The sequence below is a fragment of the Bombus fervidus genome, chromosome 14 (assembly GCF_041682495.2).
Source record: "Bombus fervidus isolate BK054 chromosome 14, iyBomFerv1, whole genome shotgun sequence".
Taxonomy (NCBI): domain Eukaryota; kingdom Metazoa; phylum Arthropoda; class Insecta; order Hymenoptera; family Apidae; genus Bombus; species Bombus fervidus.
Genome location: NC_091530.1, coordinates 2,439,439 through 2,459,416, shown reverse-complemented (window position 1 = coordinate 2,459,416; position 19,978 = coordinate 2,439,439). Strand labels below are relative to the sequence as shown.

Here is a 19,978-nt window from a genome sequence, read left to right as displayed (position 1 = left end):
AACATAATTTATGGTCACCTACATATTTCTATTGTCTTGTTTGCAAAATGGATATGCAGGACTGATTCATATTGTAGATCACTGATTAATTTTATTAGAAGCTGATACATTATTTGCATTAAAAAGAAACATATAAAAGATAAAGGATATTTTTGTTGCATATTTAAAAACTATAATGCATAATAACGTAATATGACTAGATGAAATGCACTTTATAATAATACTTTCAAATAACAGCATATAAAAATTCAGAAATAAGAATAAATTCGATAAAACAACTGACAATTTTGGAATTGTACAATTTTGATATTTTTTCCATTATCGTCTATATATAGTCAAAGATATATGTATAGATATAACAACAAACATTACTAAATTTGCTATACAAATATAGATGTTTAATTTTATTTCTTTATCAAAGTAAGATCATGTTACATTCACTTTATTTATAGAGAGATAGAAATCAATTCATTATTTAATGCAGTGATTAGCGATCACTAAATTGTCTGAATTTCTATTAAGGATAAAAAGCACTTATGATAGCGTTAATTATATAAAATTTGTATAGCTGATGTTAGGTGACCCTATAAAATGAAGCATGTTTTCGTGATACGATTTTCATACTGTCATTCTTTTCTCGATTATTTAAGAAGAAAAGTATGATAGTAGATCAAATCGCAAAATACATATTTATAAAGTCTTAAAATTTTAAACAGGCGTTGTTATGTACATAATATAAACAATTCGCTATATTATTTACAAAATTAAAATAGTTCACAAGATTTCGCGTTAATACCAAACATCTATAAATCACAATTGTCATCGATTTCGACAGTGTGTAAAATATTCTTCGTACCACGATAATAAATTGTGCTCAATTGTGTGAAAATTTCGATATAGAGAATAACTTCCGATTCATCTTTTCTTAAAACAACTTTTAATATTTAATTTAGAGAAATTCCTTGTATCCATGAACTTAGATCACTTGTGTCTTCGCAACTAAGACTCAATGAATTCTTTTCGTTCTTTCTCGAGTCCAAAAGTGCTTGGGCAGCGGTCCGGCCGGTTAAATACGCACCGTGTACCGTACTATAAAAGGAAGAATGCGTATGTTCACCTGCAAACGCTATTACTATTTTCGAAGGATCATCTTCTTGTAATATAGGCTCAGCTAAACAATGAATGTCTAATTGACTTGCACCAACAGCCATAGCAGTGTAGGAACCACGCGTATATGGCTGTGAATGCCACGAGGTGCACAAACAATTTTTTGGTGCTGGTACAAACGGATCGTTAAGAAATCTCCTTAATATTGATGTGCATACTTCTGCTACTTCCGCTCCACTTAATTTCTCCATGTATTCAGCAGCTTTTCCTGATATCCAACCCAGTAATAGAGTTTCCGAAATTTTCGTAAAAGAATAGATCTTTCTGAACCATGTTTTACTAATGTCCTGCTTCTCTTCCTCTGACAGTCCTCTATCATCCCATAGGAGCATTATTTCTGACACACCAGGATTTAAAAATGGTCTTTCATATTCTAAAAATATTTTATCTACAGCACCAAATAAAAGTCTATCTATGGCTTCAAGTTTGTTATTTGGTAAAGGTGGTTCAAATATATCATTAGCTTTTTCCTTAAGTACTCCTAATGGCAATGTACAAATCACATGATCAGCTAATATTGTTTTTCCATTTTCACATTGTATTTCGATAGGTGAATTTGTATTAGAACAGTCATTAGAATTTTCATTGTCCATGCATTTGTTTCTTTGCCACCTATAATTAATATATTTATGTGAGAATCCATAGCATAAATTTAACATTGAAAAGAAACCAATTTGAAGCTATGTTTACCTAATCTTAGTGACAACATGTTTAGTTAGAATGGTGCTCTTTGGTATGTGTTTTGAAACTGGTTCTAATATAGCACTGTATCCATTTGGAAGACTAATATTTCCACCTTGAAGTTCAGCATAAGATCCCATTTCCAACAAATCGACATCTTCCATGCTATCACAGCCAGTAATACAAGTTTCTCTTTTGAGTAAACAGTCAAACAATAACTGCCTGATTCTTCTTTCTTCGGATGGCAAGGTTGATAAATAAATCTCAGCCTCTAATGACACATGTGCTCCAACATTGTTTATTCCATCTGGGGGGCTATAAGTACTTAAGAAATATTCCTCGCATCTTCTTAAAAAACACACATAAGCTTCATAAATTTCTTGCAAAACTGGAAAAGGCAATTGTTTCCCATCTTCCATAGCAGCTACGACTTTATGAGGCCTTGGTACATGTACTATATCTATTAATCCATTTGCCATAGCTAATTCAAACATTGGATTCCCTAGGACACCATGGATCCAATTTGCTCCTAATTCTACTTTTTCATTGCCTGTATTAAAGTACATGGGTATTTAAATTTTAAAAGTTTTTATATAATTATTTCCATAAGAAATTAAAATTCATATGTACACATATATACAAATTTCTATTTTTGTTTTATTTTTTAAAAAGAATCTATCTTTTAATGGCAGTGTTATTAAAGTCCTAACCAAAGTATAAATGCATAGGTCAACAAACTCTTAATACCTTTTGTACTTCATCTATTTTTGCGTGTTTATCAAGAAATAATTTGTACAAAATATAAATGTAATGATACAATCTTCAATTTACATTTTCTATGATTGCAACAATGATTGAATATTATAAATACATAATATAAGAAAATAACAATTCAGGTACATATTATAATGTAACAATCATATTAAGAAGATAGGTAAATCGGTCGATTAAAATCAAAAGTAAAGACCAAGAATCGAAATACTTATTGATTGAGAAAGTTCTAAAATAGGTTAAGTAGAAGCTCACCGATTTTGGTAGCGATTATACGCCCACCTATGCGACCTCGTGCTTCGACAATCAAAAAATCGGTCTCTTGATTCTTCAGTAAATGATTTGCAGCTGACAATCCAGCCATTCCAGCTCCGACGATTAAAATGTTACACTTAATTTTATCATCCTCTGTCTTCGTAGATTCCGCCATGATCATATCATATCAGTTGTCAATGGCAAAATTTACATAGCTTATTAATATTTATTTAAAAGGAAAGACGGTTAAGAACGTTCTTTCTCATTTTGATTCAACCATCATACTTTCTAGCATTGTCATTCAAAAGTACTTCATTAAAATCTATTCAAAGTTTTTTGACGTTTTCCATTTTAACGTATATCCAAAATACCGCAAACCACAGATCGCAACATACAAATCAGAGAGGAAATGAGAGTGCTCTCGCTTATGATCCTGGTTATTCCCGAACTAGTGCTGCACCATACGGCTAAGCAGTGAAGGAAACTAGAGTTAGCATATACAAGAACCTATAAAATGAGGGATCTGACCTCTTTGGTCGCAATTTAGTATATACAAGATCCTATGCATTTAAGCTTAAATTTAGGGATCTGTCCTATGTGCTTGTACACTAGCATTATAACATAAATATCTTTTCAATCACATATCCTTTTTCCTTAGTACGTACGATGGTGTTTGTTAAGACGAATTCAACAACCTTGTATATGAGATCATATATTTTCATTTATAATAAATCAAAAATAAAAAAGTTTGAATTTTGAGTTAAAGGTCTTAGCTTATCGCGATCCTATTTGTTGATGGCTTCGATTCTCGGTCCTTTCTCTTTCACTCGCATTATCATTTCCTACGTTCGACACGTCTGAGATCTCAATTTCGAGAAATAGAATCGTTTCTACATTTCCATTATCGCAACACTTGGGTCCCGATTTTTGTGCAAAAAAATCGAATGTTTCCTGTATTATCACAAAACGCAATATTTAAGAAAGAATTGCTATAAGAAAATACTAAAGGCGAATTCAAGGCAGTTACGTTTACAGCACGTTCTGTAGAATCGGAAATACTGAATTCGCGTAATTCTACTTCGACGTTCGCCTACATCGACGATTGTACAAATAACACTCGAAAAAACCAGGCGTCGCAGTTAGAAAACGTCCGAGCCGGCTGGCCCATGGCATCATACGGGGGAAGGTTTAATTTATGACACTCTCAAATGTTGACGCTTTCCACAGAGTAGGGTGACGAACGCCAAGCGACTGCTGGAGGAGGTTCTTGTAGCATGGAACTCAATAGGTTCTTGTCTATGCTAAATTACAGCCAAACAGTACATATTCCTAATTTTATAGGTTCTTGTATATGCTAATTTTAGTTAAATTCAGCACTTGGCCGCATGGGGCAGCGCCTGTACTGTGAAGTAATTAGAACTACAGGCGTGAGCATTCTCATTTCGTCTCTAATGTTAATAAATCGTTTACCCCACTACTACTCTTCCGAATATAGATTTCACGAGCGATCTCCATATACCCCTGATCGAGGATCGAGAAAGTCTTCAAATTGAACCACATTACACACCTACGGAGCGCACATCTCCGCCTTGGCATAAATTATATGAAATATCAGTGGTTCATAGCATGTAACAAATAATGTAGCTATTCATTAATAAAAGAACATATATGATAACGTTTGAAGGGAGGATTCGCGACAAAGTGAATCTTGAATTTCCAAAATATACTTTGAACAACTCGAATCCGATAGACAACTAGCAGCATCGCTCGTACAGCGCGCGATGTACGCCAAGGGTGGAGCCACACGTAAAGATACAAACAGCGACATCCACAGAAAAATTTAAGAACTCAAATTACTCATGAACCACTTTATTCGATCATAGATCCTTAACAATTCTTTCATTTTATCATTCTTCTCGCTTTCTATATAAACATCTCGATAATTTCAAGTGAAAACAAATGGAAATTTTCTCTCGATTCTATATATCTGTTCGTATTTACCTTTCTCTAGTAAGGCTGTGTCTCGCTTTTGCGCATAGCTGAATCTTCTTGTTTCAAATATCTTGTAAGATGGCGCTCTATATCTAAACGTCATGAGAACTGTCAATTCTTGGATCTACAAATCTAAACTGCAAATGTCAAATCAACGAAAGTAAACAGTAACATTTTTTTCTACTTTCGTTTTCTGCAAACGGTAAGTATCGTATTAAAATTATTTTACTTAGTATGTTGTCGATCGCGTCAATACATGTAAATGTTCCTGAAAAATTGGAACTTGGATTTTCTTACAAATTTACATTTATTCGAAGATTGTCATCGGTATTAGCAACATTGATTATAATTAATTTATTTCTTTAAATTGATAAAGTTCATGTTTTAGGATCTATAGGTACTCTCCTTAATGCGATTTTTATGTACTTACTACTACGTATATTGAAGAAAAATGTCAGACGAAGAAGATACTACAATACTGTTAAACAGTGCAAATAAAACTACCGAAACATCTATAAGTAAAGTCCCAAATGATTATCAATGTTTACCACCGAAAAATTTAAGGAAACCACTTCCTAAACCAAACGACAACTTAACACCATTGACATCAGGAAATAAAACTATTTTCGTTTCCATGGTAGCAGTTTTTGCAGGTATTGCTTTTGGAAGTGATATGAGCATTGCAAAACCTATAGCTCCTTTGATCAAACATGAATTCAATTTGAATTGCTTTGAAAAGGATTTTGTTATTAGTATTTGGTTCGTTGGAGCTCTTTTTGGTGGTTTAACGGGTGGTAAGTGTAGATAAATTTCTAAAAAATATAGAAATATAAAAATTAATAAAATGGATGACACTAACGACACAATACTTTATAGGTTTCTTAATCGATTCATTCGGTCGACGTTGGGCAATGATATCAACGCTCGTTTTCCTAACTTTTGGCGCCACATTATCAGCTTTGGCAAATCATTATATCTTGTTACTTGTCGCTCGGATAATTTGCGGATATTCTGGATCTGTTTCAGCAATAGCTCACTGCATATATATGGCAGAAGTATCCGAGCCAAATAAACGCGGATATAATATAATGTTATATCACTTGGGCACAGCTACTGGATTCTTGGTTTCAGTCATTGCTGCTGCTATAAAAAATATAGACTATCAGTGGCGATTTTCCATTGGTATAACAGCTGTTCCTGCTTTAGCTGCATGTATAATAACCATTATATTTCTTCAACGATCTCCGCCATTCTTACTTTATAAAAGAATGGCAAACGTTTCGAAGACATCGTCCAAAAAAGCTTGGTATACGATTTTTGAGACTTTAATGATCATGGCTTTCTTACTGATATTGCAACAAGGTACTGGAAAACGACAAGTTTTGCATTATGCACCAAGATTGTTTGCATTATTAGGCATTTGCTCTAGTAAGTATTATAATCATATATTCCTTTTTTCCATTTCTTTGTTTTGTGTTTACATGAACATTTCTTGCTTTATTCGTTTCACAGACGTTGCAGAAGTCACAGCTTTAATATCCCTTGGCATCGTGAAGGTATTTAGTACGATGTTATCTCTGGTTATAGTAGAAAGATGTGGACGTCGAACAGCTCTAATTACATCGGCAACTATTTGTATGACAACAATATCATTATTGTCTTTACTTGCTACGATAGACAGGGGCGACGATAATTTAGATGTTGTAAATAACCATTGCAAGAATCATCATAACGAAGAAGTTAAAATTCATTCGATTTTACCTACTGGATCACCACCACCATTCCCTTTATTGCCGACTCCATTAGCTATAATCCCACCCAGCCCGGAAACCTGGACGCAAATCAAAGCATCTTGCGAAGTATATTTCTTTTATTTGGTATATTTACGATCATTAAAAGAATTCAATAGAATTGTTTTTATTTTATTGCAGACACAGAATATTGCTGTTTCTGAAGGTCTAACAGGTGGTTTACGTATTTTAGCAGTAATAACATTACTTGTATATGAAGCAGCATATGCTTTAGGACTTGGACCAGTACCACTTTTAAATCTTACAGAAGTTTTCCCTGCAGCTATACGGGGGAAATGTATTAGTTTCGTTTCTATTGTAATATGGATAACACATATTATTGCCACAGAATCTGTCAGTGCTATGACCAGTAAGTTTCCTCCAACTTTTCTTTTTCATGTATTTTAAATAATATCTAATAAACAATATTTCTTATCCAACATATGTATATAATTGTTCTTCTTTCAGGATCATTGACACTAGCCGGATCCTATTTGTTTTATAGCTTCATGTGCCTCGTTACAATATTTTATGTTTTTTTATTCATTCCCGAAACAAAAGGTAAGTCCCTACATCAGGTTGCACAAGAATTACGGAAAATTTCTCTCGGAACACGTATATGTAATAATTTACGTAGTTTACCGCTCATTTGTCATATTCAATGGATTAGAAAATATGACGAAAACGCGAGTAACGGGCAAAGTACTCTAATTTGAAAATAAAATTCCGACTATCAAAGTATTGGATTATCTTAAAAGTTTTCCGTAGTTTTTAATTATCAGGTTCAAGATCATTTGTAGGTCACAGAGAGTCAATAAACTTGTTTTATAATTGCTATTGCTGTTTTATCATTGATCGTTTCAAAGTCTTTTCAAAGTCATTTCAAAAAGATTTCAGTAACATTATAGTCATTCAAAGTGAACAGTTTAAAAACTACAGCAAGTTTCAGGATAATCCAATAATTACATGTAATCCCTATGTGTCTACGAAAGTATTCCAAATACTATTAACTTCATCTCGTTTTGCAAAGTCGTAACTCTTCTATAAAGTATTGTGTTCAACAAATATTGCATAAAAGTAACACACACGTATTTCAATAAAAATTTTCTTAACTACAAATTATTACAGAACATATCACACAAACGTACTAAAGAATATCGAAATATGTAAAACATTTTCGATGCGAAAGACTGACTAGTTTTTGAATTTCAACTGTTTATCTTTTCTCAATTTATTAAGTAAAAGATTACCTAAGTAATAATTTTTTTCATTATTTATACATGTTTTATGTATTTTATTATAATTTTTAATGTTATTCAATGACACTTTTTATAATACTCACTTCTATGAAAAGTTTAATTAAGAAGGTGTGATTAGTAATCAAGTATTAGACTAGATATGTTGAGAATTAGATATTTTATAGTGTAACAACAGATCAAATTATGTTTAGAAATTTCAATATTTAGTACCTTAGAAATTTCAATAAGGAAATGTATATGTTATATAATATATATCACCTCGTATTAAGAATAGTCATCTTTTTCATTATACGTATCGCTACGCGTATAGAATTCTTCAAATATCAATTTTATGATGTTCATTTGGGTGTTCATTGCGATTTCTCTACGTATAACAATAACGTGTAATGTTCATCGGTGCCATTTAAAATAAATATCACTATGTAAAAAATCTTTTATTATACATAACATTGCTGTATATAAAAATAATTTTCATATGTATAATTATTGCAGATTTACAATATTGTAAAATGTAATATTGTACTTGGCAATGATACAGTTGGTTTACGTACTTAATAAAATGTATAGAAAATATAACTGTTTTTTCCTTACATGTAAAAATGATGTTACTCTGACGAGTAACTTATTCCAGTTTTATGAAAATATTAATGTGCATTACTTTACATCATTCAGTCGACTTGTAAAACTTAAGAACATTCTCATGTATTGCGTATTAAATTCGATTTCTGAATTATATGTATATACATTATTCTTATTTCCTCTTTTACTTCGATCGATTAAAATTAATCGCGCGAGTACGGGAAAATGACATATTCTATGAAATAAAATTAAGTATCACTCTTGCAAAAACTTTTATCCTAACGAACAACAATTAAGTACATTAATCATATTAAATCACTATTACAATCTTATTTTGGAACTATTAAAAATCTTATTTATTCTATGTAACTAATCTTATGCAGGTTTTTTCACAGTAGATCCATTGAAAGACTTTCTTTTATTCCATGTTAATAATTTCGGCGGCGATAAAACTTGCTCCAAAAATATATGTCTTCTTTCTTTCAAATTTAAATCGCTGCCGCACAAAGACTTATCGTTTTCGTAAATAAGATCGATATTATCTCGATTTGAATGACATCTATCGTTCGAAGTGTTCTTTTCGTGACTAACTTTAAACGATGCGACAGGAGCTAAATTTTCTTTGTCGTACCTTGTACAATCGGATGACTTTTTTAAAATTACCGAGACATTCTTTTTCGATGCATCTAATTCCGAAGAGGCAGTGGATTGTCCAATTTTAATAGCATTATTCGGTGTAACAACGTAAACTAATTGCGACTTGGATTCAAATTTTTCTTTTAACAGAGAAAATTTTCGTTTCGGATAATTAATCGGTTTTTTACGTTTATCGTCGGACGGTTCTAATTTTTCCTCATTATTATTGGAATTCGACTTTGCCGATTGCATGGAAATATTTGGCATAGTGGCTGCCCGCGTAACATCCGTAGAATTCATATTCATGATATTAGAGGATACTATCTCGGATAAATTATTATGTACAACCTTAACATTTTCAACAGGTACCAATGGACTCATTTCAACGTATAAATCGTTCTCCTTTGAATCGGATTCATCCTTTTGATGTGCGATAGAAGCTTGTTTTTGCAGCTTCGCTTTATTTCCTAAAATGGGTGAATCGGAAAGTATAGCATCTATCAAAGGCGTCTTCTTAATCGATTCTATCGTACAATATTTAACTAAATCTTTGATGGTGTCTATTTCGCATTTACCTCGAACAATCGATTCTGATTCGTCCAAGCAATTAATGTAATTTCTGTTACACGTAGCGGAGTCATTTTTAAACAACGCTTTCGTCAGCTGCGCCTTCTTTATCAAATTTTTCGGATCAAAGTCTTCCCATTGACTACCCGTGGTATGATAGACATGCCTAGGAGAATTTTCCGCGGTATATTTCCTGATTTGATCTATCGTACTAACTAACGTACTAACCGAATCAGGACCGGGTTGGGTATATTCAAATTTTTCTTTCGTGGTAATTTCATCATGTTCCTCCAAGATGGTATCCAATGCGAACATTCCACCTTTATCATCTATTACCACCGGCTTCGCGATATACAGAGTGGGGTTTTGTTCGTCAATGTCAGAGATTCTTTTCGTAGAAATATCCTCATTGTATGACGTTTTTAACTCTCGAGAATCTATCAAATCATATGTAAGCGTGTCGAGATAATCGTCTTGCTTCAGAATTCCTCTTAATACCGAACTCGCGCAAGTCGTGTCGGAAAACTCAGAACTGTAAGTAGTGCCGGTAGTTGTACTTGTTAAAGTATCTCTTCTCCTGTCTCTGACAACGCTATCGTCATGGATGTAAGTTTCTATATCCGTATATCCTTTCCAACTACGAATGCACCACGGTGGTCTAGCCACACCAAGAGGACAAACATTCTCATAGTCATGGATCGAGGTAACACAACTCATCGTTTCATCCCTCTGCTGCAACTCCTTCGTCAATTTTTCCGTTTCCTCTGTTGCAATTTTCTCGCAAGTATCGTTAAAAATCGTTGGAGTTTCCAATCTCTCTCTTAACAATGTAATACTGTTAATATCCTCGCAAATATTACCACGAGAACATTCTTCTAATTTGTCGCGTTTCGTACTTACGTCCGGTACCAAATTTCTATTGGTCACAACCTTTTCCTGGACATCGTTCTCCATTTCAAGGATAAGCTGATTTGAGAAACAGATACCTCGTCTCTTTTGCAATGGAAGACAAGAATTTGGATCTTTTGTTGAAACATCTTTGTCTATATCTAATCCATGGGTCGTTGGCAAACAAATACCTCTGCGTTTCTGGCGATGAATATCTTTCTCATTGGAATCGTTACAATCGTTTTGAATTTCAAGATATTCGCAGGTATTGTCACCAGTTACGGAAAATGTATTTTTTTGTAGGCCGCTCGACGACATATTTTCGTCTTTCGAAATGTTGTGCGCCGACTCGCACTCCGAAATAAGGCAAATAGCAGTTGTTGCTGGTTCGCTTTCAATTTGACAGATTTGGTTGATAATACCATTTTCCGTACATTCCGAATTTTGTACGATATTAGTTAATAAGTACTGTTTATCCGTGGTGATTTCCTCGGAAGTAGCCCTTGGAGAATGATCAATAGAACAAGAGGACGACGCGAATGAATTGGGATAATACTGTTTGAAAGATCTAGGGGTGACAGCTTTGTTGATTACGGTTTTAGAGCTTTCATCGGTAGCTTTAGATATACCTCCGATTTTTGATGGGTGAAATTTTCCATAGTAGAACAACATGCTCATCAAGCCGATAATCATTCCTCCAATTATTAAACCTGTCATTATCGCTATTTCTTCAGCTTTTATCGTATCTTTAAAACATAATACAAATACGACTAAAAAGACTATGTTTTCTATTACAATGACAGAGTAAAACACGAATACTCGATACCGAGATTTGCCTACGCGTAAATTAAAAAAATCGAAGCAATAAATAAATCCTATAATACAATTATAAATACGCTCTTCCCATACAGTTGGGCAAAAGTCTGTGTTTTGAAGAAGTACCCAAATGGTCATAAAAAGCCAGTGGAATCCTGTAACATTCAGAGTGCAACACGAACTACGTGAAAGACATGAGTTTATTTTGAGCAATCTTGCTAGTTCTCTCTCTCATACTTACCAAGAAACAATAAAGACCACTCTTTTAAACAAATTACTGTTAAAACCAAAACAGCTATTCTGGATATCAGCATTCCAGCTCGCCAAAGACCTTGAAGAGTCAGTACTATCCATGTTGCTTCATTATGATCAGGATTTATTTTGTGCATAGCTTTTGTATATGTACTTATAGCCCAGCTCAATGAACAAAAGGAGACTACAGCGGATAAACCTATTTAATTATTTATTTTAAAATGTATTAAACGTTGTTGATTTTTTTATTTTTAAGATAATTATCATTTGTATTTGCTCAAAGCCTTTAGTCAGTGACAGTGACAGTGGCAGTTATATTATTTTTAGCACTACAAACACCCACCCTACTGGGAGAAGAGAACATTATTTTTAAAGTTTCAGTGCTGTAAGTTTCCAAATAGAATGCTTAGATAGAACCGTGTAATTGGTTTCTAGTAACAAAACATCTTAGAGTCTACAAGAAGATAGAATACTGACAATTATATCTATGCCACTGCCTTTGTTATCTATGGGGGCGGGTCAAAGGATGTGAAGATATGCAGTCATACAATATTAGTTTCTCTTCCAATTCTTTAAATTCTAATACTTCTATGTCTCAAAAGTATTATTATTTTAAACAGTAATAGCGCATTTATATTATTTGAAAGTGAAATATATGTATGTTTTTACTAACATGTTCTCAGGACTACAAGTGAGTACTACTATTATCTATTTAATATAAATATTAAAATAATAAGCCGTTTATATTATACATGAACTATTTTTCTACAGAGACAACTTATACTATTAAAGTTAGTTATGATATTTGTTATAATATTTATGTTGTTTATATTATTATTAAATTTACTATGTAATTCATATTTACATGCAAGCAAACATGTAAAAATTGCAAATTATATCAACAATGAAAATTATAAGCATAGTAATCTAATAAGCAATAAATCTACTATAGCCATGTTTTCAATAGAAGAGATGAGGAATATAAGAATGCAATTAAATTCTAGAAAAAATGAATTAGAACAATATTGTAAAATCATTGATAGAACAAGCTCAAACTTAGACAATGTATTATCGAATATGATTATTGATACGTGAGTATTACATAATTTACTGCATCTATTACATTGTAAAGTGTAAATTTATTGAATTTATATTCTACAGAACACATGGATTATCGTGGTGTCCTATATATAAAGCAGCAAGTTCTACTTGGATGAAGCACTTTGCTACACTTGGAGGTGTATTAACAGAATCAGCTATGGAATTGATTCGCAAAAATATTTTGCAGATTAATACTATTGTTAGAAAAGCATTTCCACGTGATCGAGATGTTAAAAAAGTGTATCAAGTATGTAATAAACAAAGAATACAAAGTAACAAAATATAATATACAAATATTCGAATGCTAAACATTCTTGTTGCAGAAGTTAAATACAACAACGAAATTTCTAATAGTGCGTCATCCATTTGAACGTTTAGTATCTGCATATAGGGATAAATTAGAACATATAGAAGGAAGAGATTATTATTATAAAAGATTTGGACGTCATATAGTACACAAATACCATCGCTATAGAAAACCAAATGAAACAAAAGTAGAACCCACGTTTACTGAATTTCTTCGATTTATAGTGGAAGAAAAATATTTTGATGAACATTGGGCACCATTTATCGATACTTGTGAACCTTGTTTAATTCGGTATAATTACATTTTAAAATTTGATACTTTTGATAGAGATCAAAAGTTCTTAATACAAGAATTAGGTTTAAATAAATACCTGTATGAAAAAAATGACTTGAAAAATATAAATCCACATGGAGTTACAACTACTACTTTAGTTAAACAATACATGCAAAATGTTCCTAGATCATTGCTCGATGAAATTAACAAAGTTTATGAAAATGATTTTAAACTTTTTTCCTATTTACCCGTATAATATCTCAAGATATATAAGAGTAACAGTAGAAACAAAAGCATAATAAATCTAAAAGTTACATTTAATTCTTTTTAATACAACTTAAGCAATAATAATCTCTGCCATAGAATTAACACTTTTTAAATTTTTTGGATTAAGATAACTGTTTTATTTGTTCTTACTTGTCCATAATGGTGTATAACGTAATACTGCCATGATATACAGTTGCAATATTAATTGTGGAGCAGCCCCCATAAATGACTCAAATAAATGCAACATACATATATCACTTTCCTGTCTATATACCCAATTTTTATCCTTCACAAATCGTTTGTTCCTTAATGAATATATTGTGGAGTAAAGTAAAATTAAATACCTAGAAATAAAATTATTCACCCTATCAGAAAAAACACAACTAACTGCTGGCTGGTAAAAACAAACTTAACACAATACCTGTGTAATACTCCCAAGAATAAAAAATGTAATAACCAATGTATGTTCTTAATGGAACCATCGCTGTGATACCATCTCAGACTAAATATTTGAATAACACCTGCAGGTAAAATTGTAAAGCTCAAAGCAAAGCATCCCCAAACAAATTCCCCTTGTAAAAAGTATTCCATAAATACAATACTATCTATAACAAAAATTTTATTTCATGGTAACTATTATATATTTTTTATGTGTATATCAAAATATTAAACATATCTTCTGTCACATTTATTTTATTGTTTCAAAGAACACAACTTCATTTTTATGTTTCAAATATATATATTTTTCACTTATGTAAAAATTTAAAAAATTTTAGTTGTCATGTAATATAAATAATTTTAGGAAAGATCATTCAGTCCAAGCTTATACTCATTATATACTATACCCTAAGTATAAAAGAAATACACAGAACTTATAGATAATTTTAAGATGTAATTTTTATCTTACATTGTTATAATTATTTCATTAAAAAAATATATACAAATACAATGAATATGTACTAAATTATTGCAATTGTAATATTCAGGTTTAAATATAGAGACCGTATTAAACATACATCGATTCAATAATTATTCTTTATACCTATTGAAATATATTCTTTAATAAATTGTACTATTTTTCATACAAAGAAAGGCATTTCATTACAAGGAATACGGAGTAAACATTCATTCTTTGTTCACCTGTTGCTATATCGATGAAAAAAAAACTGACAGAAGTTAAGTAGTACAATAAGTCTAACAATCTAAATTGATAACATTCTATTTCCCTGTGTAATGTTATTATCGATACATCTTTTTTCACAGTTTCATAGCACGAAACATTATCATGTTTTAACTCTGCCGCCGCCATCTTCCCGGCCATTCTTGATTTAATTTTACACAACAAATGAAACGCGTTCCGAAATCAGCCACATACTTTCCACTTTTTCTTTACTTAAAATTCTTTATGTCATTAAGTACGGTATATTTTAAGTTATTAAGTATCTTTTCAAGTATGTTATCAAGTTATTCCTTCGAAAAATAGAATTGAATATGCAGAGTTAGCTTGATTCATCGAAGGAAAATCATGGACATATACAGGCATAAATTTTACAACACATTGTACGCAAAACCTGCATATACACACACGCAGGCGCATATAATATCTACGATTTTCAACATGTCGGTGAAATAAAATATGGCGAGTATTTGATGACTAGACGTATACGTACGATCTGGTGCTAGTTGCTTTTTGCTGACATTTTCACAAAATAAATGTTCTTCTGAGAATATACCCATAGTTTAATTTTCAACGAAAATTGTACCGCAATATAAATCGAGAAAAGTAGTAATTATTGTACATCTTAACCTTATAGAGCAAAAAAATTTTTAACTCTAAATAAATTAGAATTTTGAACAAAACCGGCGATGCCATTAATTTTGGAATCACATTAACTATTGTCGAGAATACAAAGACAAATGACAATATTTTTCAATTATTAAGAAATGATACTTTTCTGCAAAATATTTATGTTTGAAATATATCAGAAAGGCTTGTGAATCATTGAGTAAAACTGTCATCAACTTTGCCACATTGTAAGTACTGAAAAAATTATTGCTCATTCTCAAATATATTCAATCACAGAAAAAACTGTTAATTGGTATTGTTATTATTTTTTTTTCAAAAGAAGGAATAGGAATGTTATGCTATTAAAAAGAAATCGAAACATCATGTACAGTTTTGAAGGAGATTACAGACGTAAACCACAGCAAAATTTAGCAGGTGCAAGTAGAAGAGATGAGAAGTCAGTTCTGTTGCAGCATGCACAGTTAGAACGTTTAAAACGAGAACAACAGCGTAAAAGACACAATGCAGCACTAAAGATTCAAGCACTTATACGTGGTTTCATAGTAAGGAAGCATATGAAAATAATTAAACGAAAAGAATTTGATGAAGAACAACAAATAAGTAGTCGTAGAAATTTAAATTTAGATGAGTTAACAATATATTTCCAAAAGTTATTGTTCTTTTATAATCACACCTTGGATGCTAGCAGACTAGTTTGGATACTTCAACATTTTTTGAAACACCAACAAGAAATCAAACAGAAATGCGTGAATTGTCCAGAATGGCTATGGAGATTAAGGTAAGTTGTACAGCAAAAAACACGACATAGTAAGTGTTACCTATTGTTTAAAAATGTGAATAAAATGTATGTCATATATACAGATGGATTCTTCGCATGTGTATGCAACATAACTCAGAAGCTTTAATGAATGGAGCTTATTCATTGGCTATACCATTAAGAGCATTAGAAACATTTACAAGTCGAGAAGATGCAGAAAAAGTTCTACATGAAAATAGTTATAAATATCTAGGAAATATTTTTATTTATTTGATAAAACATAAATATTTTGATCAATTAAGAAAATTAATAGATAATAAAGTCCCATCTATGTTAGAACCAACCTCTGTTGCACCAACACCAATTTCAAAATGTTTACTGGACATGATTAAACGACCATTAGATTTAATTTCTTTTTTAGAACATGAAGACAATTTCTCTATGCTTGTTTTACAAGAACTTTGTAAAAGTATATTATCTTCTAAAATATCTGATCCAATAAGAATGTTTATCATTCCATCATTATCCGAATTTGTAGAGTTTCCATATAATCAACTAATAAAATGTATCGATAGAATTGAACTAGAACCAACAATAAGTTTACTTTATTCCATTTTATCTCTGGAATCAAATCGAATTTGTAAGTATACAAAATAGTTGACAGTACAATTAATGAAAATAGAAAAGAACATTAATTAATGAAATTTCCTCTTTATTACAGCCACATGCAAATCTAAAGATGTTGTTATTAATTATTTACAAGTTCTTGCATCTATGAGTTCAACTATAATACCATTAACTGTCGAAGAAAACATAGAACAAGGAAGTGATTCGGACTCTGAATCTACTGCAAATATGATTGATCAGGATCAAGCCGATATTTTACATGAATGTATAGAAATGCTGAATGAAGAGCAACGTGTTCAAGGAATACTCTTAGCGGTAGATCGAAGCAAAGATCCAGCTGTATTGCAACCATTGTGCCAACTTTGTCACCATTTGCTAATTACTGACAAATTAGCCATTCATAAGTATAAACTATTATATATGCTCGCTTTTAAGCCAGCATTTTTAAAGAATTTATGGTCTGCTCTATTATCGGCTTGTCAAATGTCCCTATTTGGTGGAGCAACCCCTCTCTTACAAATCATATCACGGGGAATTGGTCTTTCTACGGAAGATACGAAAAAAATAGTTCCACTGTTAGCTGTATTTTGTTCACTGTTTAGTTTACTTATAGCAACGTTACACGACACGGAATTTTTCATTCAAGATCAATCTTTAGACATTAACGGACAACAAACGATGCCATTTACTACTTCAGAACTGGTATTGCTGTCAAGTCATTTAAAAGGCGTTTGCTTAGGTTTGGTAGAGCTTGCATTTCCCGATAGTCGGCCGACCGTACGAGACGATTATAAGAGAGCTGTTCTTGGTCCTTCGTGTTCTCTGCAAAACCAACAGGACACGCAAATGTGGACGCATTTGTTCAAAGTAACAGTCGGCTTATTACGCCAGCTGCATATGCGAGACTTAAGACGGCAATTTTGTCCAGAAGGGCATTGGATAGCTTCGAATATTGTAATACCAATTGATAAACCTCAAGATTTCACATTTCGCAGACGTAGATTGAGAGGGTATATTCCCTTCCAAGGATTACGAGTGTTCACCCGAGAAGACTTAGAAGAAGGGCCACCTCTTTCCGCAAAAGAAGTTCGAACGTTGACACTCCTTCGCGAAATACCATTTGTTGTGCCGTTTAATAATCGAGTAGTGGCATTTCAATCGTTGATTTATCGAGATAAAACGGAACAACAAGGTGAACTGACGCACTTCATGCAAGGACCGTCGATACAAATATCGGTAAGAAGAAACTACCTCTACGAGGATGCGTTTGAGAAATTGTCACCGGAAAATGAGCCAGAATTGCGATTAAAAATGCGTGTACAGCTTTTTAATACAGCTGGTTTAGAAGAAGCTGGTGTAGACGGTGGTGGTCTGTTTAGAGAATTTTTATCGGAATTGTTAAAAACAAGCTTCGACCCTAACAGAGGCTTTTTCAGGCTTACCAAGGATAATATGCTGTATCCAAATCCTACAGTACAATTATTGGTTGACGATTTCCCGAAGCATTATTATTTTATCGGTAGAATTCTTGGAAAAGCTTTATACGAGAATTTATTAGTCGAACTTCCGTTCGCAGAATTTTTTCTATCAAAGATCGTTGGACGTCAGTCAGACGTTGATGTTCATCATTTAGCTTCCTTAGATCCGATTATGTATAGGAACCTTTTGTACCTAAAAAGTTACAAAGGCGATGTTGCGGATCTTGGTTTGGATTTCACTGTATTATCGGATGAACTTGGTGAAAGACGAATCGATGAATTAAAACCAGGCGGTGCTAATATTCCTGTTACAAATCATAATCGTATCGAATATATTCATTTGATGGCCGATTATAAGTTAAATAAGCAGATTAGAGCGCAATGTTATGCATTCAAACAAGGTATAGGTAGTGTGATTCCCTTGGATTGGCTTCAAATGTTTAATAATAAGGAGCTGCAAGTTTTGATATCGGGTGCACAAATCCCGGTCGATGTGAACGACTTAAAATTGCATACTAACTACACAGGAGGATATGCCCCTGATCATCCGACAATCATTGCATTTTGGAAAGTTGTTAATGAATTTAACGACCAGCAAAAAGGACAGTTACTCAAATTCGTTACGAGCTGCAGTCGACCGCCTTTACTTGGATTTAAGGTACAAAGCGGTTATTTCTTTTTTGATGACTAATCGATAGGTACGTGTATATGTATATAAATAGATGGATATACATATAAATATATGTTGATTTTTTTCTAGGAACTTGATCCGCCTTTTTGTATTCAACATGCCGGCAGTGTTGATCGCTTGCCGACTTCCAGTACCTGTATGAATCTGTTAAAGCTACCAGAATTTCCAGATGAGAAAACTCTACGCGAAAAACTTTTATATGCGATACAAGCTGGTGCAGGTTTCGAATTGAGTTAAGCTCAATTTTTTCCTAATTTTAAGCAAATCCTTTTAGTTAAATCGATGATACCTGATTGTATATAAATTGTAAACGTAATTAACATTAAGCACGTACTTGAAAACAAACTACGAATGCAAAAGTTGTCATAATTCATTAATGGATAGGTGATTTGATGTTAATTAAGTGCTTTAAATATAATGTGTTTATTTATAACAGCGAGTAAGGACAAAACAGATTTCATTTGAGCCATATTTTCGCCCGCCAGAGGGCAGAATAATTTGAGAAATCTTTGTCGGATCAGGCAATAAAAATATAACATTGTAAGGAGGGGCCAATTAATTAGCGGTAATGTCTATTAAGGAGACAACTATCAGTACAGTGAACGAACATGTATTGTTTGTAAAAATACGTTATATTACCCTACTTTATATATACCAACTTATGTGCATATATGTATACATCCATATATACGCACACATATATGCATAGATATACACACACACACACATACATACATACACAAAAAACACATATATTTCATTTGTTATAACTTTTCTGCCCTTGGCCTATAACTGTAAATTGTGTATATTTTTTGTATTCCATCATAATTACCGGCAACTATATATCAATATTAAATATACATCAGAGAATAGAATATATGTATTTATGAATTCGTTAATTTAGTGTAAATAATGAAAAGTCCTGAAGCGTTATATCTACATTTATTACAAATATGTAATTTGAATTTTACAAATAGTGTTCTATGTTTTAATAAAGGTTGTACACAAATAGAGAAT

General features: G+C 32.2%; 5 protein-coding genes across 10 annotated transcripts; 3 read left to right on the top strand and 2 right to left on the bottom strand.

Moving 5' to 3' along the window:
- Window positions 1-853: 853 nt before the first annotated feature.
- LOC139994267 (peroxisomal N(1)-acetyl-spermine/spermidine oxidase) lies at window positions 854-3,396 on the bottom strand. The gene is made up of 3 exons (XM_072016743.1): window positions 2,875-3,396; window positions 1,858-2,398; window positions 854-1,779 (listed from the first exon to the last, which is right to left on the bottom strand). Exons 1-3 carry the CDS (start codon window positions 3,053-3,055, stop codon window positions 945-947), a joined length of 1,557 nt encoding a protein of 518 aa, XP_071872844.1. The 5' UTR covers window positions 3,056-3,396; the 3' UTR covers window positions 854-944.
- A 1,054-nt stretch (window positions 3,397-4,450) lies between these two features.
- On the top strand, window positions 4,451-8,491 carry LOC139994266 (solute carrier family 2, facilitated glucose transporter member 10). 2 transcript variants are annotated; one of them, XM_072016741.1, is made up of 6 exons: window positions 4,451-5,068; window positions 5,255-5,660; window positions 5,743-6,294; window positions 6,379-6,725; window positions 6,798-7,026; window positions 7,125-8,491. In XM_072016741.1, the coding sequence occupies exons 2-6, from the start codon at window positions 5,318-5,320 to the stop codon at window positions 7,370-7,372; spliced, it is 1,719 nt and encodes a 572-aa protein (XP_071872842.1). In that variant the 5' UTR covers window positions 4,451-5,068; window positions 5,255-5,317; the 3' UTR covers window positions 7,373-8,491. The 2 variants fall into 2 exon arrangements, with proteins under 2 accessions (XP_071872842.1, XP_071872843.1); XM_072016742.1 differs by having other exon boundaries at window positions 4,451-5,660.
- On the bottom strand, window positions 8,335-15,029 carry LOC139994263 (uncharacterized). Of its 3 annotated transcripts, XM_072016733.1 has the most exons (6): window positions 14,742-15,029; window positions 14,023-14,206; window positions 13,752-13,945; window positions 11,643-11,852; window positions 9,706-11,556; window positions 8,335-9,597 (listed from the first exon to the last, which is right to left on the bottom strand). In XM_072016733.1, exons 1-6 carry the CDS (start codon window positions 14,920-14,922, stop codon window positions 8,870-8,872), a joined length of 3,348 nt encoding a protein of 1,115 aa, XP_071872834.1. In that variant the 5' UTR covers window positions 14,923-15,029; the 3' UTR covers window positions 8,335-8,869. The 3 variants fall into 3 exon arrangements, with proteins under 3 accessions (XP_071872834.1, XP_071872833.1, XP_071872835.1); XM_072016732.1 differs by having other exon boundaries at window positions 8,335-11,556; XM_072016734.1 differs by lacking the exon at window positions 13,752-13,945 and having other exon boundaries at window positions 8,335-11,556; window positions 14,742-14,862.
- LOC139994271 (carbohydrate sulfotransferase 9) lies at window positions 11,847-13,859 on the top strand. Its single transcript, XM_072016750.1, has 5 exons — window positions 11,847-12,038; window positions 12,105-12,344; window positions 12,425-12,744; window positions 12,815-13,001; window positions 13,078-13,859. Exons 2-5 carry the CDS (start codon window positions 12,309-12,311, stop codon window positions 13,588-13,590), a joined length of 1,056 nt encoding a protein of 351 aa, XP_071872851.1. The 5' UTR covers window positions 11,847-12,038; window positions 12,105-12,308; the 3' UTR covers window positions 13,591-13,859.
- Window positions 15,030-15,229: 200 nt separating the features above from the next.
- Window positions 15,230-19,977, top strand: LOC139994264 (ubiquitin-protein ligase E3C). 3 transcript variants are annotated; one of them, XM_072016738.1, is made up of 5 exons: window positions 15,230-15,635; window positions 15,728-16,186; window positions 16,270-16,805; window positions 16,887-18,968; window positions 19,031-19,227. In XM_072016738.1, exons 2-4 carry the CDS (start codon window positions 15,744-15,746, stop codon window positions 18,959-18,961), a joined length of 3,054 nt encoding a protein of 1,017 aa, XP_071872839.1. In that variant the 5' UTR covers window positions 15,230-15,635; window positions 15,728-15,743; the 3' UTR covers window positions 18,962-18,968; window positions 19,031-19,227. The 3 variants fall into 3 exon arrangements, with proteins under 3 accessions (XP_071872839.1, XP_071872838.1, XP_071872837.1); XM_072016737.1 differs by having other exon boundaries at window positions 15,232-15,635; window positions 15,731-16,186; window positions 16,887-18,928; window positions 19,031-19,977; XM_072016736.1 differs by having other exon boundaries at window positions 15,233-15,635; window positions 16,887-18,928; window positions 19,031-19,977.
- Window position 19,978: the final 1 nt, after the last annotated feature.

Excerpts from the sequence above, each read along its gene's own strand:
- LOC139994267 (XM_072016743.1), bottom strand. The coding sequence starts at position 3,055 with ATGATCATGGCGGAATCTACGAAGACAGAGGATGATAAAATTAAGTGT. Across the intron at positions 2,399-2,874 it reads TATAATCGCTACCAAAATCG|GCAATGAAAAAGTAGAATTA; the intron begins GTGAGCTTCTAC and ends ACTTTAATACAG. Across the intron at positions 1,780-1,857 it reads CATGTTGTCACTAAGATTAG|GTGGCAAAGAAACAAATGCA; the intron begins GTAAACATAGCT and ends TATTAATTATAG.
- LOC139994266 (XM_072016741.1), top strand. The coding sequence starts at position 5,318 with ATGTCAGACGAAGAAGATACTACAATACTGTTAAACAGTGCAAATAAA. Across the intron at positions 5,661-5,742 it reads TTTTGGTGGTTTAACGGGTG|GTTTCTTAATCGATTCATTC; the intron begins GTAAGTGTAGAT and ends AATACTTTATAG. Across the intron at positions 6,295-6,378 it reads ATTATTAGGCATTTGCTCTA|ACGTTGCAGAAGTCACAGCT; the intron begins GTAAGTATTATA and ends TTCGTTTCACAG.
- LOC139994271 (XM_072016750.1), top strand. The coding sequence starts at position 12,309 with ATGTATGTTTTTACTAACATGTTCTCAGGACTACAA. Across the intron at positions 12,345-12,424 it reads ACATGTTCTCAGGACTACAA|AGACAACTTATACTATTAAA; the intron begins GTGAGTACTACT and ends ATTTTTCTACAG. Across the intron at positions 12,745-12,814 it reads TCGAATATGATTATTGATAC|AACACATGGATTATCGTGGT; the intron begins GTGAGTATTACA and ends TATATTCTACAG.
- LOC139994263 (XM_072016732.1), bottom strand. The coding sequence starts at position 14,922 with ATGGCCGGGAAGATGGCGGCGGCAGAGTTAAAACATGATAATGTTTCG. Across the intron at positions 11,853-13,751 it reads TTATACACCATTATGGACAA|GTTTATCCGCTGTAGTCTCC; the intron begins GTAAGAACAAAT and ends ATAATTAAATAG. Across the intron at positions 11,557-11,642 it reads GTGGTCTTTATTGTTTCTTG|GATTCCACTGGCTTTTTATG; the intron begins GTAAGTATGAGA and ends TGAATGTTACAG.
- LOC139994264 (XM_072016737.1), top strand. The coding sequence starts at position 15,744 with ATGCTATTAAAAAGAAATCGAAACATCATGTACAGTTTTGAAGGAGAT. Across the intron at positions 16,187-16,269 it reads GAATGGCTATGGAGATTAAG|ATGGATTCTTCGCATGTGTA; the intron begins GTAAGTTGTACA and ends TCATATATACAG. Across the intron at positions 16,806-16,886 it reads TCTGGAATCAAATCGAATTT|CCACATGCAAATCTAAAGAT; the intron begins GTAAGTATACAA and ends TCTTTATTACAG.